The 27977-nt window shown below is 39.4% G+C and overlaps 1 protein-coding gene across 12 annotated transcripts in view; it reads left to right on the top strand.

The window, feature by feature from the left end:
* Nucleotides 1-4481: 4481 nt before the first annotated feature.
* RNF19A (ring finger protein 19A, RBR E3 ubiquitin protein ligase) overlaps nt 4482-27977 on the top strand; it is a 95488-nt gene continuing 71992 nt past the window's right edge. For 11 of the 12 annotated variants that reach the window (XR_009215003.1, XR_009215004.1, XM_058444564.1 and 8 more), the window contains exons 1-2: nt 4482-4621; nt 26511-27277. Coding sequence is in view for 10 of the 12 variants with exons in the window: in XM_058444564.1 (XP_058300547.1) it covers nt 26604-27277 (674 nt within the window). In the remaining 2 variants the exon portion in view is untranslated. Of the gene's footprint in view, nt 4622-4968; nt 5197-26510; nt 27278-27977 lie in introns of those variants that run through there. The other variant, XM_058444563.1, reaches the window with a different exon arrangement.

Here is a 27977-nt window from a genome sequence, read left to right as displayed (position 1 = left end):
ACACCAGTGAAGGGGCCAGGGGTAGGGTTAAGAGAAGAGCATGAGCTCTGGAGCCAGCCTGCTGGATGGTCCAAATCCCAGCTCTGCCACTTAGCTACGTAACTTTCAGCAAATTACTTAAACTCCTGTGCCTCAGATTCTAATTTGGGAGCTTTAGGGACTCTCTATGATAAACTAAGTGGCTTAATACTTATAAAACAATCAGAATAGTGCCTGTCATATAGTATATGTACTCAATAAAAAGTATATATAGTATGTGTACTCAATAAGGATATGTACTCAATAAAGAGAACATATAGTGTACTATATATAGTATATATAGTATGTACTCAATAAAGAGTAGTTCTCGGCTGGGCACGTGACTCATGCCTGCAATCCCAGCACTTTAGAAGGCTGAGGTGGGCAGATTATTTAAGCCCAGGAGTTCAAGACCCGCCTAAGCAACATGGTGAAACCTCTTCTCTACAAAAAATACAAAAATTAGCCAGGCACAGTGGCAGGTGCCTGAAGTCCCAGCTACTCATGAGGCTGAGGGGGAAGATTGCTTGAGCCCAGGACGTGGAGGTTGCAATGAGCCAATATTGAGCCACTGGGTGACAGAGTAAGACCCTGAAAAAAAAAAAAAAAAAAGTAGTTCTCTTTCTCTTTACTTGCCACTTTTATTCCATTCCATGCAAGTTTGACTGATTATACCTCTAAAACCAAAACCAAAACCAAAACCATCCACTTCTGTCTCCACAGTCTCCACCTTGGTTCAAAGAACTATGACATCTTTATTGGATTCCTGGAATAGCCTCTTAACTGGTCTCCCTACTTCCACTCTTGTTCTGCCTTAATCTGATCCACAGAACAGCCTGAGTGATCCTTTTCAAAGACAAATCAGATGTCATGCTGCCTAAATATCTATTGTCTCATCACACTTCATACCAATCATTTAGAATTCTCCTTACCATACCTAAAAAGGTATTAAATCATCCGGCTGCTTCCTACTTTTCTGACCACCTCCTTGCCCCCCTGCCCATGTCATACTCCCCTCCCTTTTACTATGTTCAGCCTCTAGCTGCCTTGAATTTGACAAGTGTTTCTGGCTAAGACCTTTGCATCTGCTGTTCCTCTGTCTTCCCCACCTCCTAACTAGTTTGCCTTCTTCTTGTCTTATAGAATCCAGCTCAAATGTCAGAAGAATTGACGTTAGTTTGAGAGACCAAACTAAGTTACAGCTTCTCTGGTTTCTGTTACTCTGGTAAGTGTATTTCCTTTTCATTATTTTTCCTTCTTTATTCCTCATCCCCCAATGTAAGCACCATGCAAACGGATATGTAGGCTTTTTCATTGCTATAGTCTCAGTGCCTGTGACGGCAAACACCCCATCCCCAACATAGTAAGCATTCAAATGTTTATCGAATTGATGTTAAATGAATTAGAAGAGAGGAGGGAAACAACAGAGAATACTGCCAAAAATTAAGGCACCTGGCGCCAATTAGGCTTTTGCAGTATTCCAGTGAGAAATGATGAGGCCCTAGCAGTGGTTTCCAACCTTGGTTGTGCATTGGAATTACCTGGGAAGAGGTTATTTATTTTTGTTGTTGTTGTCATTTTGTTTTGTCGGAGATGGAGTCTCGCTCTATTGCCCAGGCTGGAGTGCAGTGGCACAATCTCGGCTCACTGCAACCTCTGCCTTTCAGGTTCAAGTGACTCATGCCTCAGCCTCCTGAGGAGCTGGGATTACAGGAGTGTGCCACCATGCCCAGCCAATTTTTGTATTTTTTATAGAGATGAGGTTTCATCATGTTGTCCAGGCTGGTATCAAACTCCTGGCCTCAAGTGATCCACTCACCTAAGCCTCCCAAAGTGCTGGGATTACAGGCATGAGCCACTGGGCCTGGTTTTCTTTCTTTCTCTCCCTCTCTCCTTCCCTTTCTTGAGACAGGGTCTCACTCTGTCACCCAGGCTGGAGGGCAGTGGTGTGACCAGGGCTCACTGCTGCCTTGACCTCCTAAGGCTATGGAAATGATCCTCCTGCCTCAGCCCCCTGGAGTGGCTGGGACTACAGACGTGGGCCACCACGCCAGGCTAATTTTTGTATTTTCGCCATCTTGCTCAGGCTGGTCTTGAACTCCTGGACTCAAGTGATCCAACAACCTCTGCTTCTCAAAGTGCTAGGACTACTGGTGTGAGCCACCGTGCCCAGCACACTTGAGGAGTTTTAAAAACTACTGATGCCTGAGCACCACCCTCAGAGATTCTGACTTAATTGGTGGGTGCAACGTGGACATAAGAATATGCAGCCAAAGTTGAAAACACTGCTCTAAAAGCAGAGGGAGATATAGAAGAGAGAGCACAGGGATATTTCCAGGGTATAATAAACAGGACTTGGTGGTTAGTTATGAATTGGAAGGGACAAAAAGAATGGGGCCTGGGAAGAATCCTAGGTTTCTGGCTCGTGTCTGGGTCAATGAAAAAAGCACACTTTGAGGAAAGGACAAACTACATCTTGGACAGCCTGAGTCTGAGGTGCCTCTAGGAATTCAAGTTGGGGATGTTCAATAGGTATTTGTTTTTTAATAGATTTATTTGGCCTAGTGAAGAATAGAAAGTCCTTCTAATATTTAGGAAGACAAGAAAGCCAGAAGCAACATCTCTGGAAAATATGACAGTTGTACAGAGTGTAAGACCATTTTCATTCCGCACAGCTTCTTTATTCAAAATCCCCTTTCAAGCCGGTGCCCCATCTGTGCTGAAATGTTGTTTAACGTTGATATATTTTCTTTTTTTTTTGAGACGGAGTCTCGCTTGGTCGCCCAGGCTGGAGTGCAGTGGTGAGATCTCGGCTCACTGCAAGCTCCGCCGCCTGGGTTCACGCCATTCTCCTGCCTCAGCCTCCCGAGTAGCTGGGACTACAGGGGCCCGCCACCACGCCCAGCTAATTTTTTGTATTTTTAGTAGAGATGGGGTTTCACCATGTTAGCCAAGATGGTCTCGATCTCCTGACCTCGTGATCCGCCCGCCTCGGCCTCCCAAAGTGCTGGGATTACAGGAGTGAGCCACCGCGCCCGGCCAACATGTTGATATATTTTCAGGAAGGATATTATGTATGGGTACTTAACTTACTATTCTTGTGCTATCTGTAGGCTTAAAGCATCCCATATGTAAAGTCACTGGCAGACTTCAAGTAGCATTTAAAAGTATAACAGCTTTAAAACTTCCCATAAAGGAAAATAAACATACCCATAATTACTTCCTTTAAGATTCAAGGCCAAAGACACTTAAACCTAAACTGCCTAGCTTGTTCAATTTTCTAATTGGTAAACATTTACTGGGTTACCAAAGATACCAAGTACATTCGGAAAGACCATGGCTCCTTGGTTTGTTTCTAATTTAAATTACACAGACACACTAAACAAGGACTGAGAGAGTGATATATTTAGTTAAGTAACAGATGGCAAATGGACATTCTGTCCAGCCTCTATCACATTCGTTTCTCAGTATTCCATGTTAGAGTGATCTAAATCTTGAAGAGAAATAAACCAGGAGGAAATGCACCAGGTCCAGACGGAATTTGCTTATTCAACTAAGAATACCAAGACTAGTGTAGATTGAAACATTCAAAGGGGACATGACTGGCTGAAAAGATATGAGAGGAAGGAACAAATAAAGCTGGATTAAAGTAATTAGGAATGTATTAGAGATGACATAGGAATTCTGATTACGTGACTGCAAAATAGCAAAAAAAAATTAAATAAAAGAGATGAGTGGAAGATACTCTGCAAACCCTCACGTAAGCTTGCTATTGTGGCTAAGTACCGCTTCTAACAGCCTCTGCAAAGACAGGTCGACTAAGAGGGCGGCTGCAGACGCACGGGGTGCTGCCGTCCTCTGGGAAAGGACATTTCCTCGCCGAGAGCTGCAACATCCCAGCACTTCTCTCCCTGGACCCGCCAATCTAGCAGGTGAACCCTGAGAGAACACAAAGGAATGAATAATACCCGGCAAACTGCCAAGAGCCAGGGTCGCCGAGTCTGGCAACTCCCTTCAACTGGGCACAGCTCCAGCCACCCCGACCTGTCCTTGGAGGAGGCGCTCTCGGGGCCACGGAGAACCGGGCAGGGAGACACCGGCCCCACTGCCCGGCGCGCTCGAGGCGAAGTCCCCTCCCCCCAGGGACAGGCGTGGGTGCCGCAGTCGGGGCCACCCGGGTGCGGCCGGGCGGCTCCTGCGCGGGCGCGGAACGAACGTGCTCAAAGGAACAACCGCGTCCAGAGCCGCCCGCAGCGGGCCCGGTGGGCGTGACGCCATGACGCACAACACGCGGGCGGCGCGCCGGGGCGGGGCGGCCGGGGGCGGGAGGAAGAAGTGGCAGGAGGAGGAGGGGAAAGCGGGGGCTGCGGGAGGGGGAGGTGGTAGTTGCGGCGCTGGTTCCCGGGAGCAGCCGTCGAGCCACAACTGCGGAGGAGGAGTTCGGGAAAGCGGCCGTCGGGACTCCTCCCCTCTGTCGTCTCCGCCCCGGTTGAGAGGCGCATCGGCGGGACCCTCCTCCGCGCTTCCTCAGGCTGCTGTCGCCGCTGCTGGGAGATGGGCCTACTCGCCCGCCACCGTGCGCCGCCGCTCTGAGGAGTTAAAGGTACGGGCGAGCACACGGAGGAGCTTGCGCCCCGGAGCGGGAGAGAAGGGGCAGCTCTCGCTTACGACCCAGGGAGCTCTGGCCGGGCCGCAGCCCTCGCGCCCCTCCCCGGGACAGAAATGGATTCGGAAGTCCGGTGGGAAAGGCGCCCCCTCCAGTGTCCAGCGTGGGCTCGGGGCCGTGGCCGGCTTAGGGGGTCAGGCCTCTGGCAGCTCCGGGTCCCCTACCTGGCCCAGGCGCGGGCGCCTCCCGGGCCGCGGGGGCCGAGGCAGAGCGTGGGATCCGCCCCAAGCCCTGTCCTCCTGGCCCGGGTGCCTGTGCGGCCCGCGGCCGGCCTGGCGATATTGTGACGGGCCGAGGCGGCGCTCCCCTCGAGCTGTCTCCTGCCCCTAAAGCAGGGGAGACCCAAGGGCGGTTGCCGCGGGGAGGCGGCGGGGGCGGAACGCATTCCTGACGAGTGAAATCGGCTCTAACGGGACCGATTTCCGGGCCTCGCTGCAAATTCGGAGCCGGGACATCGCCCCGCAAGCCGTGCTGCCTGGGGCCCTAGGGAGGGGAGCTGTGTTCCGAGGAAGGTTAGTCCGGGACTGCTACCACCTCCTTCAAAAGCAAAAATTACACACCACACCAAAATGGTGTAGCCTTGGGGTGAAGTATGTGTTAGCGGGGGTCTTCCGGGATTGTCTCCCCAAGCTGAGCCTTTAGGGTGTTCCCAGCCCTCGCCCAGCAAGTAATACTACTACTTTGAATTTTCAGTTTTTCCTATCTGGGTTCCGCTCTGCAGTTGCCCTTTTTTTCCCATTTCCATTAATGGGAAGAAGAAAAAGAAGTTTAGGGTTCATTAACCCCGCGACAAGGGCAGTAAATAAAAAGAGGGAAGAGAGTGGTTAAGGCTATATATGGGAGAGAGAAACGTTTAATTTTTTCTCATTGGCCCTTGGAGATATAAATACACGAACGATGCTTTACTTTGCTTAATGTTTACTGTCCACAATGTTGCAGAATGTTCTGTTGGGGTGACGCTAGAAAAGACAGCGTTTAAGTGCCGCTGCAATTTTCAAACCTACATGTTGGCTAGAAATGCGGATTTTAAGTGTTAGTCAACAGTGGAGGCTTAAAGCAGTCCTTTCCTTTGATCGGTTGTCTTAAATTGTGATCTTTACATTACACTTTTTTATTTTTTAAAGAACATGGCTGTCTTTTCATTGTTTTTTTTTTTTTTTTTTTATCTTATTTTAACCTAGATTCATTGAGTTTTGGTTGTTTGAAGGCTGACGGTTTGCCTTTTATTTTCAGTTTTGCCGTTACCCGTCTTAATACACATTTTACCACTTCTGTTTATAATGCAAGCCATTACCGTATTTGCCTGTTTATGCTTCTTTAACACTGACTGAACTATCTGAATTGAGTTAAAATGTAAATACTTCTCTAGAAAATGGCGATGATCGTATTTTCAAATGTTCTTTCCTTGTTACAGTTTCATGGTAAAAATTTAGAATTAAGTCTTGGGACTTAATAAACCAAATTATGCTGAAAAACACTTTTAAAATTTGTTAGTTTAATGCCCTGCTTAATGTTCTCTTTTTTAAAATTACTGTATAAAATTTAACTGAAGTTTAAATTTTACGTGTCCATGGAAAATATTTTAATGTCATCGCAAGGTGTCTTTGAGGAAAAAATCACAGTTGGCAACTAATGTTAGTGTATTTTTTTCACTGTCTCAGCTTCCAGGAGATTCCAGTAAGATTAATTTTTAAAACTGCAACATATTTTAGGAGTTGAAGCACAACCCAATTCTTAGTACCAAATAGTGGCCACTGGAAATTTTGTTTTCTTATTTAGGGGATGCCTCAGTTGATCAGTAGACTTAATATAAAGAACTGTCCATACTGTCAACCAGACAGTGTTGGGATTTAAAAAAAAATATTGGTGATTTCTTGAGTTTTTGTTGTATTTTGCTTGACTGAAACTATTTTCTACCTAACATACGAGAGGTGCTAATATTCGTATTTTTAAAGATACTTCATTCAAGAACATGGATGAATAAATAAAATACTTAGCATCTTGGTGGAAAGTAAATGCACTTCCCAAATTTGAATGTAAGTGAAGTCGTAAAGCAGTATGTTTGCAGTTGAGGATGTAAGACACTTGGGTCACCTCTATTTTAATGGGGTTGGATTGAAGGATACTATTTGTTATGGGGTTGTTTAGAATTAAATATGGGTAATTAAAAGCAAACTTTTTGTTTTAACTATTTGAAATAATCACTTGTATATTATGGAAGATTCTGACACCCCCTACCCCCCACGGTTTTTTTTGTTGCAGCAGTTTGTATCTTGAACACTTATTTAGATTTACATAGAAATTTTTTGGTTTCAAATTATTTCTCCCCCTTCTCCAACACACATAGTTTGTTGTTGTTGTCGTTTTTAATCTACAGGGCACAGGTGGTTGAGATATGTAGTTTTCTGTAATTTCCAAGTAGGGAAAAGAAGGCAAAATATTTGTGATAACATGTAAAAGTCCCTAGTCAAGTGCTGGGCACAGAGTAAGCTGGAGGTAAATTTTGTTATATTAATATTTACATCTGAATTGCTCACTTATATCATCTCTACTCGGGTTATATAGGAAATCTTAGGGAATTGTTATTCGTTTTTCTAATGTCACTAATAAGTGAAAACTGACTGTCAAATGCAGGCTGGTTTTGTACTGAACTAATAAGCTTATGCTCTTTTAACATTCTTCGCCAAGATAAAAATTAGGCCACCTTGGGCAAAAGCCCAAAGTAAAGCTGAATTTCTAAATTTACATTTGATTGCATATTGCATTGTATTTGGCAAACTAGCACATCATAGCAAAATGGTAGTTTAATTTAGATTGTCTGAAAGGACCCATGATTATATATGGAGTAGTACTTCAGCTTAAAAGCTATTTATCAAAATATTCATCTTACTACTTACAGAGAATAGCTAAATTTTTCTTTACTTAGGAATTTTCTTTCTCCAACTAGGAGTAATTATGAATTTTCTTTTTTTAAGTCATGCCAGTTCTTTGTTAGCAGATAGAAGATGTCTAACGTTGAAACAACTCATGTACTTAACCATACCTGCACAGCTAAAGACTAAGGGATAGTATTTCCTTGCTAAACATACCTGTATTTCAGATGGTGATAGGCTTCAACCAAACAGGCAGTGAAATCACTTTGGGTGTTTAAAACTTGTGTATTTCATTTGTTTCTCAAAAGCTGTCATATGTCAGTGATACTTTCTATATCAAAGTGGAAAAAAGTAACACTTTTTGATAAAGTAGGTTGTGCCTGCATTGCTCTCTTTATCACTGTCATTAACACCTGAAGAATTATTTTTATTGATAACATTTTTTTAAAAGCTATGCTGTTATCCTTAAAACCATTATATAGTCTTATCCTATTGATCTTATCTAGTATTTTATTTTATAAATTATTTACTAAAGAATTACTGTTAATTTGTTTTAGAAGTCCTATTAGGGAAGGTTTTGTTACATGAAACTCAATATGACAGAAGTGATCAGTTGTTTTAACTCTCAAATAAGTTTGTGCATTGAATTCTGAAGCAAAAATCCTGCTCAAAAATCACCTTAGCTTGTTTACGCCCCAAAGAAACTTCGAAATTGAGTCTTTTGTTCAAAAAACTGGAGTTGGGGCCGGGCGTGGTGGCTCACGCTTGTAATCCCAGCACTTTGGGAGGCCGAGGCGGGCGGATCACGAGGTCAGGAGATCGAGACCACGGTGAAACCCCGTCTCTACTAAAAATACAAAAAATTAGCCGGGCGTGATGGCGGGCGCCTGTAGTCCCAGCTACTCGGAGAGGCTGAGGCAGGAGAATGGCGTGAACCCGGGAGGCGGAGCTTGCAGTGAGCCGAGACTGAGCCACTGCACTCCAGCCTGGGCGACAGAGCAAGACTCCGTCTCAAAAAATAAAAATAAATAAAAAAAAAACAAACTGGAGTTGGCCCCATGAAATTATGTATACTTAGCATTTTTAACTTCTGTCCTGTTGGGGAGACCCCTGAGGATAACAATAGTCCTTATGATTTGAATAGCAGGCAGGTTGCCAATTGAAGAGACTCTGGTAGAAGTGAGCCATAAGGAGGGAGCCAGAGTTGTTAGAGGGAAGGAGCAAGAAACCAGGAGAAGCTTTTGGGAATGTGATGATGTTAGGCTTCCAGATAAATATTATATAACATATTAATATAAATATTGTATCACAAAAATAAACTCATTAGCATGAATCTATTGATTTATGTTTTGTGATTTCTAAGTCAAGTATTGGTATTTGCCCCTGAAAATGGTAAGGTATTCTAAATTAAGTTATTCTAATGCATAATCACAAATGAGACTATGTGAAATGTGCAGAAGTATAGGAGATAATGCAAGCTCTGTGATGGCAGGCACCATTTTCTTTGTTCATTCTTCAAGTCTCAACACTTAGCATAAGCCTGACAATAAAAGATGTCGAATAAGTATTTGCTAATAGAATTAAAGTATCTACAATCTAAGGTATTTATTTTATAACTATCTCTTCAGCAGTGTTGTCCAATAGAAATACAATGTGAGCCACAAATATAATTTAAAATTTTCTAGTGCCACATTGAAGAAGTAAAAGGAAACAGGCAAAATTAGTTTTCATAATGCATTTAAGCCAGTAGATCCAAAAGATTATCATGAGTGACTACATACTTTTATTCATATTGGACACCGTAGCTCTAGGGGCGTTTTGTGTGACATGTTTCTTTCTGCAGAACTTCTTTGTCTTTTTGTAGTCTTTTTCTAACTGATTGATGTGTCTTTTGAGGCCAAATACAGAATTGCATACACCTTCGAATTGGAGTTATTGAGTTGGATTGAAAGTCAGGCTACCTGTCTTCTCTCAGTTTTACATCTCCCCACAAAATGACTTTGCGCGTTACTGTCTTTCCCCATGTATAATCCTGTAATCCCAGCAGTTTGGGGAGCTAAGGCAGGCAGATCATTTGAGGTCGGGCAAGACTAGCCTGACCAACATGGTGAAACCCTTCCTCTACTAAAAAATACAAAAATTCGCTGGGCTTGGTGGCAGGCACCTGTTATGCCAGCTACTAGGGAGGCTGAGGCAGGAGAATCGCTTGAACTTGGGAGGCAGAGGTTGCAGTGAGCTGAGATTGTGCCACTGTACTCCAGCCTGAGCAACAGAGCGAGACACCATCTCTAAAATAAAATAAAATAAGGAAGGATATTCATCATCTATTTCATTGGATTAGTATAAGTTAATTATGCCTTTCAAACACTCTGGGCTACTCAGACAAGACTGTTAAAAAAGAGATCCTCTAATTATTAGTAACTAGTCAGAGCAAGGCTTGGTGTAAAAAACAGGATAGAAGTTCCCATGAGACTAGTGCATATAGAATATACTGTTACCTCCCACATTGGAATCAGTAACAATAAATCAATACAAGATGCTCTTAAATAGAATCAAGAGAGGCGACTAGGTTGGTTTGAGCACCAGATTTTAAACCTCTCATCTATTTAATATTGCCTGAACAAATCTGTTTTTCAGTTTTTGTATGGAATAAATGGGACTTTTTATATAGGCATCCTTAAATCAAAATCATGAAATAAGGTCATTTGGAAAGTGAGGATGGGAACTGGTAAGCAGTGTGAATGCGTAAGTGGGGAAAATAAAATAACCATTTAGAAAAACCTATTATCTTAGGATATATGATGTATATAGTACAATGACTGTAATTCTTTTATCCAAAGCAAGGGTGGCAGTGGTTACCTGGTAGGCAGTTGAGACTTCTGGTTGTATACATAGCCATATCAAATAGATTTCTCCTTATAGCCATACCCTTTAATATAAAACCAACTTTCGTCAGGCATGGTGACTCATTCTTGTAATCTCAGCACTTTGGGAGGCCAAGGTGGGCAGATCACCTGAGGTTAGGAGTTCGAGACCAGCCTGGCCAACATGGTGAAACCCTGTCTCTACTAAAAATACAAAAAAAATGTACCTAAGTGTGGTGGTTGGCACCTGCAGTTCCAGCTACTTGGGAGGCTGAGGCAGGAGAATCGCTCGAACCTAGGAGGTGGGGGTTATAGTGAGCCGAGATTGCGACATTGCACTCCAGGCAGGGTGACAAGCAAATCTCTGTCTCAAAAATAAAAATAAATAAATAAAAACTTTTTTTTTGGAGACAGAGTTTCGCTCCGTCACCCAGGCTGGAGTGCAGTGACACAATCTTGGCTTACTGCACCCTCCGCCTCCCAGGTTGAAGCGATTCTCATTCTTCAGCCTGCCAGTAGCTGGGATTACAGGCACCTGCCACCACACCCAGCTAATCATTTTGTATTTTTTTTTTTTTTTACAAGAGGTGAGGTTTTGCTATGTTGGCCAGGCTGATTTAGAACTCCTGGACTCAAGTGATCCGCCCACATCAGCCTTCCAAAGTGCTGGGATTACAGGTGTGAGCCACTGCACATGGCCCATTTTTTAAATTATGCACAGATGTTAAATATCCTTTAGATTTTTGCATAATTTAGCATACCTTACTGATGTCCGTAGCAAAAATTTCCAGAACCATATTGTAGTGCGTTGCATGGTAGCCCCCCAAAAGATATGTTCACATCCTAATCCCCAGAATCTGCAAATGTTATTTGGAAAAAGGGGTTTTGCAGATGTAACTAAGTTAAGAATCTTGAGATAAGATCATCCTGGATTATCCAGGTAGCCTCAAAATCAAGTGACAAGTGTCTTTGTAAGGGACAAGTAGACACATTACAGAGAAGACAACACGCAGAAAAGCAGGAAGCAGTGTGCTTATGGAGGCAGAGATTGGAGTGATGTAACCGCAAGGCAAGGAATGCTTATAGTTACCAGAAGCTGGAAGAGTCAAAGGACAGATTCTCCCCTCGAGCCCCAGTGGGAGCATGGCCCTGCTGGATTTTGGACTTCTGGCCTCCAGAACTGTAAGAGAAATGTCCATTGTCTTAAGCCAACCAGTTTGTGGTAGTTTGTTACAGCAGCCACAGGAAACTACTATACAGTCAAAAGTCTTCAGTAAACCAAAAATCTCTAATTATCATTGTTTTATATCATGTGCTGTGACGGTCAGAGACTAAACAGCCCTTTCGTTAGAATTCTAATTCTGAGAAATACCAGAGGAAGTATTTTAATATCCTGCAGTCTCAACAGGAATCGATTATATCTTGTAAGATACATTTTGTTACTTTTGCTTGTATCGTTTCTTCTCCTAACTTGCTCCTTCTTTGCTCTTTGTATACTTTTTAAGATGTAGTTGACATGGGGGAGGGGAATGAGTAAAACACTAGTAGGATAGACCAACAGGTTTTGTCTTCTTTAAGGTGTAATTCCTCCATGATCCTCCTTCCACCTTTTCTGTCTCCTTTACTGGATTCGCCTCTTCTCCCCTACATCTTAATGTTGGAATGCTACAGGGCTCATTCCCTACTCTTTAGTATTTACTTTTTAGTGATTTCATCTGTGTTCACGATTTTACATACCATCCACATAACAGCAACTCCAAAATTTACATCTCTAGGCTTTACTTTTTTCCTAAACTCTGGGCTTGTCAAACAGGTGTTTGGATATACATCTCCAGCTAGGTATAAGAGAGATCTCAAGTATAAATGTCTAAAAATGAACTTCTGGTCTTGACTCCCTCTTAAAACTTGTGTTTCATAGCCTTCCCCATTTCAGTTGATAGCAGTTTCAGCCTTCTGATTAATCAGGCCAAATCCTCTTGTAATCCATCAGGAAATCCTTACAGTTTTACCTTCAAAACATGTCCTCAACACCTTCACTGATGTGCCATCGTCATCTTTCTCATAGATTACTTCAGTAGTCTTTAAACTGTTCTCCATGCTACCATCCTTGATACCTCCCCTATCTGTTCACAACACTTGAATGATCCTTTTAAACTTAGATTTTAAACTATTTCTGTCACTTTAGAAACCCAAGTTTCCCTGTCTCACTTAGAATAAAAGCCAAAGTCCTTACAGTGGCCTTAACCCCACACAACCTGGCATTCTCATGTATCTGATAGTCTTTGCCTTGCTCATTTATTTTCAGCCATATTAGGGCCTCCTGGCTATTCCTTGAGCATACCAGACACATTCCTCCCTTAGGCCCTTTGCAGTGGCTGTTCTGTGCCTTGGATGCTCTTTCCCCAGATTTCTACATTGCGAACACCCCCTTTACCTCCTTCAGGTCTCTGCTAAATGCCACCCTTTCAATGAGACTGTGATCACCCTGTTTAAAATAGTAGTCGACACCACACATACACTGATCTCCTTTACTCTGCCTAACTTTTTCCCCTACCTTCTAGTAAAGAATAATATTAAAATATTTAGATGATATTTAGAAAATTGTAAACTTGTATGTAAGAGCATGGAGTAACTTTTAGTAATGCTTATTTATAGTTACTGACCTAGAATGATTGTGGAGATAAGATAGGAGTTGGGCCTTGAAAGAGGAGTAGGACTAGCAGTGAAGATGGAAAAGAATACTCTAGGCAGAGACAAAGGTGTAGGAAAATTCATAGAGGTGAAACTATGTATGTTTTGTTAAGATATTTAACAAATAGGTCAGTTGGCTAAAGTGTGGAGTTTTTATGTAGAACAGTGAGAAACTGAGGTTGCACTGTGGAGGGCTTTTAATGCCACAGGAAGCTTGAAATTTATTCTTCATCTCGGGGAAACCAGTGGAAATTTATAAGCAGACTTTAACAAAGAGGCTAATGTGGTAATTTGGATACCAGGTGATTAATGAAGGCCTAGTCTAGGCAGTAAGATAGTAGAAAGAATGCTGAGCCTTTAGCTCTGCCACGTTAGCTGTGTGGGTAAGTCACATCTCTAGACCAGTGCTGTTCAATAGAACTTTCTGTGGTGAAGGAAATATTCTAGACCTGTTCAGTCCAATATGGTAGCCGATAGCAACGTATGGTTGTAGAGCATTTGAAATGTGACTAGCACAACTGAGGAATTAAAATTTAATTTTAACTTAAATAGCCTCATGTGACTAGTGGTGATACATCGAACCTACTAGCTCTAAATTCAGTTTTCTCACATACAAAATAGGTTAGATTGGAATGCTAGAGTCACTAGAAGGATAGGTTTCACAGCCACATAAAGTTGGTGCAGCCTCTTGAGAAGAGCAAGTAAGTACATGAGCATAGGGACCTTTACATGACTAGTTTTTTTGTCTGTGTGACATAGGTCCAGAATTTGTAGCCTTTTCACTCTTTGTATCTTCTTGACTTACTTAAAAGACCCACTCTGTTTTTTGATGGCTGCTTTTTCAAGTTAGTCTTTGGATTACTGTCTCCCAGGAGTTGACTGGTTAAATATCTGATACATCTAATTTAATAGTCTGTTTTAGAATTGTAGTTCAACTGATTATGTTGCTTTTGTTTTTTTATTTTTAAATTTTTTTCTATTTCATTTTTTTCAGAGGCAGGGTCTCACTGTGTCACCCAGGGTGGAATGCAGTGGTGTGATCATAGCTCACTGCAGCCTGGAATTCCTGGGCTCAAGCAACCCTGCCACCTCAACCTCCCAAGTAGCTGGGACTACAGGTGTGCACCACCACACCCAGCTAATTTGTATAGTTTTTGTAGAGATGGGTTTCACCGTGATGCCCAGGCTGCTCTTGAACTCTCTAAGCTCAAGTAATCTGCCTGCCTTGTCCTCCCAAAGTGCTGGGATTTCAAGCATGAGCCACCATACCATGCCCAGCTGATTTTGTTGCTTTTGAATTCTCAATAAGAAAACCGTAACAGAGATAAACCTTTATGATTGTTTACCTGCTGTGTAATTATTACCTAGATTTTTCTGTCTTTAGGAAATACTCCCTTTTCTTTCCTTATGCAGTTAATAATATTTCCTTTGTGCATGAGTTTTTAATCCAATTTTCGGGAGACTTGTGTAAAGAGAAGCTAATTTGAATACTACATACCCAAAGGGAAACAGACACATTTTGCTTATTGTGCCTCTTGGTTCCCAAGAGATATTATTCCATCTGAGAATTACCTTATAGTTTGAAGAAAATTTTAAAACTAAGTTCTAGGATCTCTACCAAACACCTCTTACAGATTGCACTCTATCTCCTATGTGCATATATCATTCAATTGTGTGCACACACAATGATTTAGCTAACCAGAGGTCTTCCCTCCCCCTTACTCATGGTGTCCTTTAGGAGAAAGAGACAAATGAGCTTCCAAAATTGGAGAGGTGGGATGCTACTGTTATCAATAATTTGTATGGAGTTGAGGGATTTCCAGAGAATGTGGTTAGGATAAGATTAGTCCAAACACTTAATACTTTTTTTTTCTTTCTTTTTTTTTTTTTTTTGTGACATAGTTTTGCTCTTGTCACACAGGCTGGAGTGCAGTGGCACAATCTTGGCTTACTCTACCTCCACCTCCCGGGTTCAAGCAATTCTTTTGCCTCAGCCTCCCAAGTAGCTGGGATTACAGGCATGTGCCACCACGCCCAGCTAATTTTGTGTTTGTAGTAGAGACAGTGTTTCACCATGTTAGCCAGGCTGGTCTTGAACTACTGACCTCAGGTGATCTGCCCACCTTGGTCTCCCAAAGTGCTGGAATTACAGGCGTGAGCCACCGCACCCGGTCCGAACACTTAATACTTCTAATTGTCCAAATAATAGAATCAGATTAATCATGAGACTTGGTAAAATTCACTTTGACACTGAATTTACTAAGAAGAGTATACTAATACTTGGGAGATTTGGAGACATTTTGTAAAGAACAGAAACAACAATTATTTGTTTATCCTAGAAAATTGTAAACATCTGCTTAACCTAGAGTATTCTGTGTATTAAAACTGCCTGTATATTTGTATATTATTATCATAGTCTTTTGGAACTAAGGGACCTTAGACATTATCTGGTCTTATTCACCTTAGTTTTCGAATATGGAAATTAAAATTCAAAAACATAGACAAACTTGGTTAAGATCTAATACTAGGTTAGTGTTTCCCTTCTGTTGAGAACCAAGAGACACAGTAAGCAAAATGTGTCTGTTTTCCTTTGGATATACAGCATTCAAATTAGTCTCTCTTCAGCAATCTGTATTTTAACCAGTTGAAGGAAGTTTTTGACAGCTAGGTATCTTTTTAAACCTTTTTAAAAACTTACATGTCTCTGGGCACTTGATCATACCTGGCATTTTGTACTCTGCTTTCCCTGTGGTTTCCCTAATGGTATATTGTTTGCTCTTCTTGTCAAAGAGGGCCTGGAATAAGCTAACCAAAATGTTTTTTATTGGAGAAATTGAATGAGTAATGCTTTATTCCTTTCTGCAGCAGCTTACTTTTTGTAATAACTTGAGTAGTGAATATTACTTGTAATATTATTAAAACCACAAAGCACCGTTTTGTTCTTCTCCCAATCAAATATGGACTTAAACAGGTAGATGTGGCAGGTGCGTGTTTGTGAAGCTGTTTAAGAAATACCTCTTTTGGGAGGCTTTGTGGCTTATGAGAATAGCTTATTCTGAACTTTGAGTTTCTGTTTCTGAGAGATTATAGAAACTATCTTAAGGCTAGAACCCAAGAGAGTATATCTGGGTCTTGGTAAGCATTTACTTTTAAAGTACTTGTTGGAAACTGATAACTTGCCTACACTGATGATATGTTGAATTATCCCCATCTCCCTCATTTATAAGTAGTTGAATTAAAAATATTTATTCCATTTTTAATATTAGACCACTTGAGGTAGGTTTGTACTAGCTGTACATTATTTATACTTACCTTTGAGAAATTTGTGTACTTTAATAATGTATTCCAAACTTCCAAGTGCCTATTCATTAGGGAAGCCATTTCAGAGCCAAGCATTTGTTTTTATTTCTAACCTAATGTGTAATAAGTTTTGTTTTGTTTTTTTTACCCAATACGTGGTAAATTTAGATACATTTGTGCCATCTTCTCAGATGAGTATACTTACAGGTAATATTTAAGTGATTACATGTACCATACCCTTTACTGAATTCTTGATGTGTTATTTTATTTAATCTTTATAATCTGTGGACTATAGGTACTGTAATTCACATTTTACAATTGAAGAAACTGAGTCTTAGTAATTTAACCCAATGTCACATAGTTAATGTAAGTTTCAGAGGCTGAACTTGAACTCAAGATATCCTGACTCCAAAGTGCACGCTTTACGCACTCAAGAAAATATACTCTATCACTACCCCATATTTGTATAGCATTTAAAAAACCTTTCCCCTCAAGCTAATCTAAATTTTGTTACCTCATCTTATTATATTTTCCAGCTTTAAGGTGAGTAAGATAGATAATTGTATCTGTAACAGAAAACCCAAAGTCTCATGGTGGAACACAATAACAATTTATTTCTCACTCACACTAAGAACCATGTGGAGTACTCAGGTATCCAGATTCTTTCCATCTTGTCACTCCTCTGTCCTCTAAGTTCTGCCTCACTAGAATTACTCCATTCAGCCAGCCATTGTGTGAAGAGAAAGAGAGCTTGAAGGTTTTTTTCAGGGATGATTTAGAGGTCAGTCCTTGAAAGGGCATACATTATTATACTCAGATTGCATTGGCCAGGACTAATAACATGGCCACACCTAGCCGTAAGTGGAATGGGAAAATGTAGTCCTGCTTTGTGCTCAGGAGGAGAGTGAAGCAGATGAGCATATAACAGCATCTCTGCCACAATAGTATTTTCCCCATTTTACAGATGATACAGAGAGGTCCTTTCTGAACAAAAGGCATAAAACCACTAAGTTACCTTAGATCTGCGTATTATGTGCTCACGCTTCTAAGGACACATTGAAATACTTGAAAGGTATTTAGATTGTATGTCTAGTACCATTGCTTTCTTTTGCATTGGGCATTAAATGTCTTAATCTCTTCATGTCTGTTATTAATACATTTTAAATAGATTATTAATTGACTTACCTCATAAGGAATTATCAACTTTAAAATTTTCTCAGTGGTAATTGCCATTTTAAGTAAAGATGACACAATAGCATTATATCTTTATGGACGTATTTATGATCACCTGTCCTTTGAATATACAATATTGATTAACCTTTGTTTGTATGATTTTTGTTTTCAATACATGTGATGGGTTACTCTGGGCCGGCCATCTATCCACATAATGTTTATTCTTGTGTGATGAATCGGAGACTTTGTTTAGCCATGAAAGTTGTTTTTTAACCTTTCCAAAAACTTAACTCTTGTGGAAAGAATTGCAACTTCAACTGGAATACTTCTAATGGAATAGAAGTATTTTCTAACTGAGCTTATAATTGGTACAGCTGTGAATGCTGTACTAATAATGTAAATTAGCGAGAGTAGGAAGGATTTACAGAAACTGTTAACTTTTACTGGCAAGTTAAATCTGACATCTCAGCATTAACAGTTAACCTTTCATTGTACTTTAGACTCCTTGGAGAATGTGTTGAAAGCTGTGGATCTATCCTGTGCCTAGAATATATATATTTTCACAATTTAACATACACTTTGAGATTTCATGGATTTCTCTGAAGCCAGTCCATCCATTAGCTGTTATTTTTAAGCATTTTTATTTTTTTCTAAAAATGTATTGTGCTTGTTATATTTTTACTTTAATAGGTTGTAAAGAGAGATGTTTAATAAATACTATTACCTGGGCAGTAAGAATAATGCCCAGAGGCTGGGCATGGTGGCTTATGCCTATAATCCCAGCACTTGGGGAGGCTGAGGCAGGAAAATCACTTGAGGCCAGGAGTTCAAGACCAGCCTGGCCAACATGGTGAAACCCCGTCTCTACTAAAAATACAAAAATTAGCCAGGCATGGTGGCACGTGCCTGTAGTCACAGCTACTAGGGAGGCTGAGGCGCGAGAATCACTTGAACTCAGGAGGCAGAAGTTGGCAGTGAGCTGAGATCATGCCACTGCACTCTAGCCTAGGCAACAGAGTGAGACTCCATCTCAAAAAAGAAAAAAAGGAAAAAAAGAAAAAGAAGAATAATGCCCAGAGAATGCATTGCTGCTTGGTATCTGAATTTGGTAGTTATGTTGGAGAATCAATTTATTAGAGGAAAATAATGACATTTCTAAATTTGAGGTTCATAAGCAAGTCTTATAAGTAAGCATAGATCATGAATGACATAACTTAAAAATAACATTTAAATGTGATTTTTGAGTAATAGCAAACTTTATTATAATGAACTTCAGTGATTTCTCTCTGTTAAGAGAAAGTGATACATGAGAATCTAGTTTAATGCCTCAAACTTCTCTTAATGATATGATTCAGATTTATAAAAACTCTATTTACTTTGGGCCAAAATTAGCTTGGGTAGAAATACATCATTTCTAGTAGATCACTTTAAGTTATAGTCTGACCAAAGGATGGCTTATGATAATTATCTATTTTTTGGTAGTCAGCTACTACATTAAATTGTACATAGCCATATTTAAATTTGATGAGATGGTGTTTGCAACACTACATATAGTAAATGCTACACAAAGACAGATGCTTCCCTTTTTTCATTGCCTTAGGAACCTTTATGTAGCACCAGAGGCTGAGCAGATCCAAAATAGTGAGTCTCGGGTTGAGGATTTCCCCACCTTTTATCTGCTAATGTTGGTTCCTAAAGTTATACCCAGTGAGCAAAATGAATATTCTCTATACTAGATCATTTGGTTAGATAAATAGTGATTTCTTTTGTGCAACTTAAATTGTCTACCAAAATGTTCGGGTATTAGAAAACCATTGTAACTACAAAAAATAGAGTGCTGTCAAAAGTATCTAAAGTCTATTAGGAAGAAAGCTTTAAAATGGATTTTGATAAATACTAGTTTCAGTTATGGGACTCCCATATATGTCCAAATAAAAATCAATTTTTTTCTTTAAAATTATGCTTAGAAAAGAGGGAGTTACTTCATTAAAATTTAGATCTTTGCAAAGTCATTCATGTTACTCTTTGGAGAAGGTATCATCTGAAGTATCTGTTCAATGCTTAAATGTACTAGAATGAAAGCTCCACAGAATAGGGACCTTGTCTATTTTGTTCACTATCCAGCACTTACAAGAGTATCTGGCACATGATAGGCACTGAACATATTTGTTGAAAGAATAAATGAGTTAATACTTATACAGGTTACTTAGAGCAAGTAAGGCAAAAAGTTTAACACATTTAGTTATTTGTTGACGACCTTACAAGTTCCAGGTATTGAATAATGCAAAAATATCTTTTAAAGGATCGTTTTAAAAAAGCAGTCTAGTAAGCAGTTATATTGTGGAGATCATGGATGCATAAGTAGGCTAAAATTTCCTGTGACAGCATCCTGTACAGATTCAAGAATACTGTATCTCAGAGCCTACATGAAGATATCCTTTGGAAAACTGCCAGATGTTTTCCTTAAAAAATTTATACATTTTCCCCCTAAAGAAAAGTCTATGTAGTGTAGGGCAGCTGAAAGCAAGCAGAAAATCGAGTCTTACTGGCTTGAAGTATCAGGGGATGGAGTTAAGTGGCCAGAAATAGGACAAATCGCAGAAAGGAGGGAGTTATGGTAAGTGACTTCCAAAAATCTGTGGGTAAACTCCCTTCAGATATCTAGATGTCCCCTAGAACTGTGCTTGGGAGATTCCAAGGAGTTCAGTGGAAAACAACAGCTGGCAGGCAGAAAAAACTAAATAGAGATTTTGGCTAATGGCTTCTGCAGGGGTGACAGAATTTGGTGTTTGATTCCCAGCAAGATAGAAGGGATTGGTAAACATGGGTGCTTTCCACAGATCTACTCTAAAAGAGCATAAAACCAAGCTTTCAGAAGTTCGAGTTGACTAGCCAGTGACTTAATTGCCCAGTATAATAAAAGTCCTCACTCTTCAGGAGAAGATAAGAGACTACAGAGCCTCTATAAGATATCCACAATATCCAGTTTATAATAAGCAATTACTAGACATGTAAAAAAGCAGGAAAATACGGTTCATTCCATGTCAAGACTCCCTCAAAAATAGGTAGCAGACCCTGCAATTAGGAGAATTAGCAGACAGACTTAATAGCAACTGCAATATTTTAAGGACTTAAAGGGGGAAATATCATAATGACTGAACATGTGGGTAATCTCATCAGATAAATGGAAACTATGAAAAGGAACAATAGATGTTATAGAACCGCAAAGTACAATATCTAAAATGAAAATTTCACTGGATGGATTTAACAGCAGATTGGAGATGGCAGAAGAAAAAGTTGATTAAATTGAAGATAAATCAATAGAAATTTGCCAGTCTACCGAACGAAGAAAAAAAGATTACAAAAAAGAACAGTGCCTCATTGCCCCTGGGACAAAAATCAAACTAACATATAAATAATTAGAATTCCAGGAGTGAGGAGAGAGAGAGAGAGAGACAGTATGGTAAAAAATACTTAAAGAAATAATTTCCCCCAAATTCCTTTATTTGGTTTAAATCAACTTCAAATTCAAGAAGTTCAGTGAACCCCAAGCAGGATAGATACAAGGAAAACCACATCTAGACACATCTTTATCAAACTGCTGAACATCCAAGATAGAAAACAATGTTGAAGCAAGCAAAGGAAAAAAAAGACACATTATGTACAGGGGAATTAAAATATCAGGAAAGATGACTTGTCAGAAACGATGGAGGCCAGAAGACAGTGTAATAACCTATTTTAAGTCCTGAAAGGATAAAGATAACCTGGAGTTCTGTATTCAGCAAAAAATATCCATAAAAAGTGAAGGTAAAATAACATTTTTTTTCCCCAGATAAAAGTTGAAAGAATTCATTGCTAGGAGACCTGCATAGCAAAAAATGCTAATGGAAGTTCTTGAGGCTGAAGATACGTGACACCAGATGAAAAGTGGATCCACAAGAACAGGGATCCCCAACCCTTGGGCCATGGTGTGTGGCCTGTTAGGAACTGAGCCACGCAGCAGGAGGCGAGCAGCCGTGAGCCTTATTGCCTGAGCTCCACCTCCTGTCAGATCAGTGGCAGCATTCATTTCTCATAGGAGTATTGTGAACTGCACTCGAGGGATCTAGGTGGCACACTCCATATGAGAATATAATGCCTGATGAAACCATCCCTGCTCCCACCCCCCACCTCCATCTGTGGAAAAATTGTCTTCTATGAAATTGGTCCTAGTGCCAAAAAGTTTGGGCACCGCTGAACAAGAAAGAATGAAAAGTACCAGAAAGTAAATATGTAACAGTTAGGTTTAATCCTCCAAAAGAAGACTTTGTAAGCTTGTAGAGCAATGGAATAATTTATAAATAAATAATGTCAAAAATAAAAAATAAATTAAAAAATTAAATCAGTGTGTATGTAGGGGGTGGGGCATGGAGGAAAGATCATTATTCAGTAACTGGTGTTGAGGTAAGTGGCTAGACATTTAGAAAACAAATTTTGATCTCTACTTATTCATCAACTATCAAATTACCAGTAGAAAACATGTGAAGGGATTTTAAAAATATAATCTTAGAGTGAGCAAGGCTTTTCTAAGGCTGATGTAGAAGTCAAAAGTCATAAAGAGAAAGATACGTGAATTTGAGCATGTTAAAAACTTTTGAAATTTCTGCATTGGAAAATTGCCATATAGTCAAATACAATTTATACGTACACACACACACACACACACACACACACACACACACACACACCCCCACATGGTAGGAAGGCTCTTTATTAAATAGAACTATGTCTTACACATCAATAAGGAAAAGTGCTGCAGCAGGATATGAACATGTGCCTAGTTCACAGAAAGTGAAATGTAAATGACTTATAGTGAGACAATACTAAAAATATCTTTCCCATCAAAGCAAATGTTGCTCGTGGATTCCTAATCTCACATACAAATACATAGCCATTAAAATTAAATTTGTTTTCTTTATTCTTTATCATCTTCTCAACATAAGCATGTGCTGAAGTTTAATAGCCTGTTATTCTTTTGTAATACAGAATACCGCATTTAAAATAGTCTTTTTTATTTGTCTTCTTTATTGACACTTTCACTTGAGTATAGAATAGCTTTAAGCTTCTGTAGTGATCAAGTTAGTGATCAGTAGAAACTCTGCTGGGAATTCTCTGTACCTGTTCTGTCTTTACTTAAAAAAAAAAAAAAAAGAAAAAAAAGATTTAGTCCTCTTTTCTGTTCTCTTCAACAGTGCTAGTAAATATTGTCACATGCTGTTTTTATTGCATGCTTATTTTAGAAGTACCATACATCTGGATGTCAGACATCTAAAAAACAAAATTAGAAGACATAGGTACACTGCTCTTACATTTAGTATTTTGACCATCAGCACAAAATTACTGGATTTTCTCCATATTTTAAGCTGTTTGAGAAGTGACAGAAGAAACCTAATTTTAGCTGAATAACAGAAGCAAAAACTGTTATTTGACCATGTAGTAGGTTTTCCTCTTGGGAAGTAAGTGTTTTCTGTGTATGCAAACTTTTTGCCCTGCCTTCTTCATTTCCAGAATATCTTTCTAATGATGTGTAAATCATTTAGGCACATAGGTGGCTATTAGATGCTGCTGAAGTGTTTATGGTTAGAAGATGTTTATTGGGATATTATAAATGTATAATTCTTGAAGTTGTAGTGTCGGGGTACTTAACATGTTTTACAAATTCTGAAGCACTTCTGAAGGTAAAAGGTTCTTGTCTTTCCACAGTTAAAAAAAAAACTGGATATAGTAAAGCCGTATGGCCTAAGGATCACAGAGTAATAGCAACTGAAAAGCATCATTCATTCATTTAATATTAAGCACTTGCTATAAGGTACACATTTTGTAAAGCACTAGGTTACCTTACATTCCATTTCAGCTAACATTTAGTATGGTGCTGGGTTTGTTAGGCAGGTTTAACACATGTCAATTTCACATTATTCTTAGAACATCTATTTGAGGTGAGTGGTATCATCCATATTTTATTGTCCTGATCACTGACTCAGGAATGTATGTTACTTAGGATATGATAACAAAAAATAGCTGAGCCAGGTCTTTTGACTCCCAAGTTCTCTTCTTTATACATACAATACTGGATGTTTTTTGTTTGCATGTCCAGATCTACTCTCATTCAGTCTTCTCTACCCTGCTCTGTGCCCCAGGAGGTTGACCTCTAAGGACTGCCTTAGAGGCAGTTGGCTTCTGGTTGGATTTACCCAGTGTGAGGCACTGGCAGGATATTGGAGAGCCAAAGGAATGAAACATTCCTTTTCTATGTTTAGGTACACAGATATCATTGTGTTGCAAATGCCTCCAGTATTCACTGCAGTAACATACTGTACAGGTTTGTAGCCTAGGAGCAATAATCTATACAGTATACCCTAGGTGTGTAATAGGCTATAACATCTAGGTTTGTCTAAGTGTGCTCTGTGATCACACAACAAAATCACCTAATGACACATTTCTCAGAATGTTTCGCAATCATTAAGTGATGCATAACTATATTTGTATAGATTGAGCTCTCTGACTCTTCCTTATCTATCCTGTGTTTGTGAAGGGAAATATAAACCGAGGGACACGAGGTGAAGTTTGTTTGAGTGAAATGTTTTTCCAGAAAACATATGTTAATTATGAGGTCAGCCATAGGAGGAAAAAAACACATAGAAAAAGGCACGTTAATCATGAGTTTCTGGGTCATGTATGTATCACAAAGTGAACATACCTTTGTAAGCACGGTGCATAGTGCACATATTAAGAAAGTTTGGCTGGACACTGTGGCTGACGTCTGTAATCTCAGCACTTTGGGAGGCCAAGGTGGGCGGATCACTTGAGATCAGGAGTTTGAGGCCAGCCTGACCAACATGGTGAAACCTTGTCTCTACTAAAAATACAAAAATTACCCAGCATGGTGGCACATGCCTGTAATCCCAGCTGAAGCAGGAGAATTGCTTGAACCCGAAAGGTGGAGGTTGCAGTGAGCCGAGATTGCGCCACTGCACTCCAGCCTGGGCAACAGACCCAGACTCTGTCTCAAAAAAAAAAAAAAAAGGAAAGTTCCCTTTGTGCCTCACCACAAAATGTAGCCACAATCCTGACTCCTAACATTGTACATTAATTCTCTCTGTTTGGAACTTTATATAAATAGAATTATACCACATACTCTTTTGTATGAGAGTCCTGTCTTGTGTTTAGCAGTATTTTCCTTTTCATTGCTTCATTGCTTTAGAGTATGAATAGACCACAAATTATGTATTCATTCTACAGTTGATAAAATTACGGATTGTTTCCAGTATTTTGAATATTATTACTAATGCTATTGTGAGCATTGTTAAGTATGTCTTTTAATGTATGTGTACGTTCATTTTTCTTATGCACTCCTTTCTAGGAGTAAAATTGTTGGGTAATAGGGTATCTCTGTGTTCCAATTTGATAGATATTGTTAAACAGTTTTCCAAAGTAGTTGTGCCATTTTACACTCCCACGAGTAGTGTAAGAGAGTTCCCATTCTTCCACATCCTTGCTAACACTTGGAAATGTCAGTCTTTTAATTTTAGCCATCCTATTAGGTGTGTTGTAGTCTCTGAATGTGGCATTAATGTGTTTTTTCCTGATGACATGATGTTGAGCACTTTTCATATCCTTTTGTGAAATGCCTGTTAAGTCCCCTGCCCGTTTTTCTATTGGATTGTCTGTTTTCTTATTGATTTGTAAGCATTCTTTACATAGTCTGGGCACTGTGCCTTTATTAGTTATATGTGGCAAAAGTCTCCTCCCATTCCCTTAATACCGTCTGTTGATTTTATTCTAGTCCAATATATCAGTCTTTTATTTTATGGTTGGTATTCTTGTATGTTTAAGAATTTTTCATTGAAATATAGTCTCTTTTGTCTCCTAGAAGCTTTATATTTAGATCTGTAAGCCATCTGTAATTGATTTTCACACATGGGTGAGCCATCCATCCATCAAGTTTCTTTTCTTTTCTCAGGTGGATAACCAGAAGACATAGTATTTTTCTTTTTTTCAAGGCCATATTATTCTCAGTTCTCAGCAACATCACCTTTGTCATAAATCAAGTCTCGTATACATATATATGACTTTTTTTTTTTGAGATGGAGTCTTGCACTGTTGCTCAGGCTGGAGTGCAGTGGCGCAATATTGGCTCACTGCAAGCTCTACCTTCCAGGTTCACACCATTCTCCTGCCTCAGCCTCCTGAGTAGCTGGGACTACAGGGGCCTGCCACCACACCCGGCTAGTTTTTTGTATTTTTAAAAGAGACGGGGTTTCACCGTGTTAGCCAGGATGGTGTCAATCTCCTGACCTTGTGATCCGCCCATCTCGGCCTCCCAAAGTGCTGGGATTACAGGCGTGAGCCACCGCACCTGGCCTATATGGGACTTTTTCTTGACTACTTTCTGTTCCACTGGTCTTTATATTCATCCTTGTGGCATAGCACACTATGTTAATTACTGTAACTTTATAATAAGTCATTATATCTGGTGGTGTTAGAGCCCTTTCCCCACTTTGTTCTGCAAGATTGTGTAAGCTATTCTTAGCCCTTTGTATTTGCATGTATACTTGATGGTCAGTTATAAACAACAACAGAAAGACCTGCGAAAGGCAGTGAGAAATCATTGAAGTCAGAGTGATAATTACCAGAAGTTTTTTCTAAGATTTTAATAATAATTAGGTCAGCTCAAATCTAGAATCTTTTATTAAGATTAAAGAATGCCCTTGTTGTTATTTCAGCATTGGTCTTGTAGTTTCTTATAGACTATTTAATAAATTGGCCTTATTAAAAAAACAACTACTAATGGTTAAGGAACATACTTGTTTGAAATTTCATATTTATAAAAATATACAAACTAAATACAGTTAAATGATCTTGATTTTTTTATTTTTTATTTTTCAGAACATCCATGATAGCAGTCTTCTGTAAATCGAACTTTTCAAGAATTCTCTGAAGGAACCAAGTAGGATATTCTTACATCATGACTTAATGTGAATGCAGGAACAAGAAATAGGTTTTATCTCTAAATATGATGAAGGGCTGTGTGTAAACACTGACCCTGTCTCAATTCTAACAAGCCTTTTAGACATGAGTTTACATCGGCAAATGGGTTCAGATCGAGATCTTCAGTCCTCTGCTTCATCTGTGAGCTTGCCTTCAGTCAAAAAGGCACCCAAAAAAAGAAGAATTTCAATAGGCTCCCTGTTTCGGAGGAAAAAAGATAACAAACGTAAATCAAGGGAGCTAAATGGCGGGGTGGATGGAATTGCAAGTATTGAAAGTATACATTCTGAAATGTGTACTGATAAGAACTCCATTTTCTCTACAAATACCTCTTCTGACAATGGATTAACTTCCATCAGCAAACAAATTGGAGACTTCATAGAGTGCCCTTTGTGCCTTTTGCGGCATTCTAAAGACAGATTTCCTGATATAATGACTTGTCATCACAGATCTTGTGTGGATTGCTTACGACAATATTTAAGGATAGAAATCTCTGAAAGTAGAGTTAATATTAGTTGCCCAGAATGTACTGAACGGTTTAATCCCCATGATATTCGCTTGATATTAAGTGATGATGTCTTGATGGAAAAATACGAAGAGTTTATGCTTAGACGGTGGCTTGTTGCAGATCCTGATTGTAGGTGGTGTCCAGCTCCAGACTGTGGGTAAGAAGATATTGTTTGATTTTTCTTGAGTTAATTTTTTCTTTGTGGATAAAATAATTTGCTATTACTCAAAAGAAAAATTTTTACATGCTGGAGAATTCATTCAACAGACATGTTGAGTGCATGCCATATGTCAGGCATATGGTGTTAAAGGCAGTGATCCTATCTTACTCATTTCTATATTGTCTCTGCATTACATACTCACTGAGCACTTTTAGAAGAAAAGGGTAAGGTGGTAAGTACAGGATCTAGTTGTATACAAAATTGATTTTCTCATCCATTTGGATAATTTTTATTTTGGAATAACAGATGAAATGATCAGGGTTGTTTGTGATGAGGGGGTTATTTGTGGTCATAAATTAAAATGACCTTCTTCTTTATTTTTTTTTCTCTTTGTTGACATGTTTCTCATGTGAGATAAATGGCCCTTTTGAAAGGTACCTACCTTAGCATGTGCCACAGTATGATGTGTTCATGTTGATATACATAAGCATTTGCTAGTCTCAAGTTCTAGGGGTTATATAATACTGGATTTGCCTCAAGTTTTTGAATTACACATACCATATTCTCAACATTTAAAATAAAATAATTTTGCTTATATATTTGATTATTATGTTGGCGAGCAGCTCCTGTTTATAGAGTATTTATTGTGTACAGTTGTCAGAATTAGGGAAACAGTAGTCATATACTATTCAAGAAT

The sequence above is a fragment of the Hylobates moloch genome, unplaced genomic scaffold, assembly GCF_009828535.3.
Source record: "Hylobates moloch isolate HMO894 unplaced genomic scaffold, HMol_V3 SCAFFOLD_9, whole genome shotgun sequence".
Taxonomy (NCBI): Eukaryota; Metazoa; Chordata; class Mammalia; order Primates; family Hylobatidae; genus Hylobates; species Hylobates moloch.
Note: the sequence above shows the minus strand (reverse complement) of the source record. Positions and strands in the feature narration are given on the sequence as shown.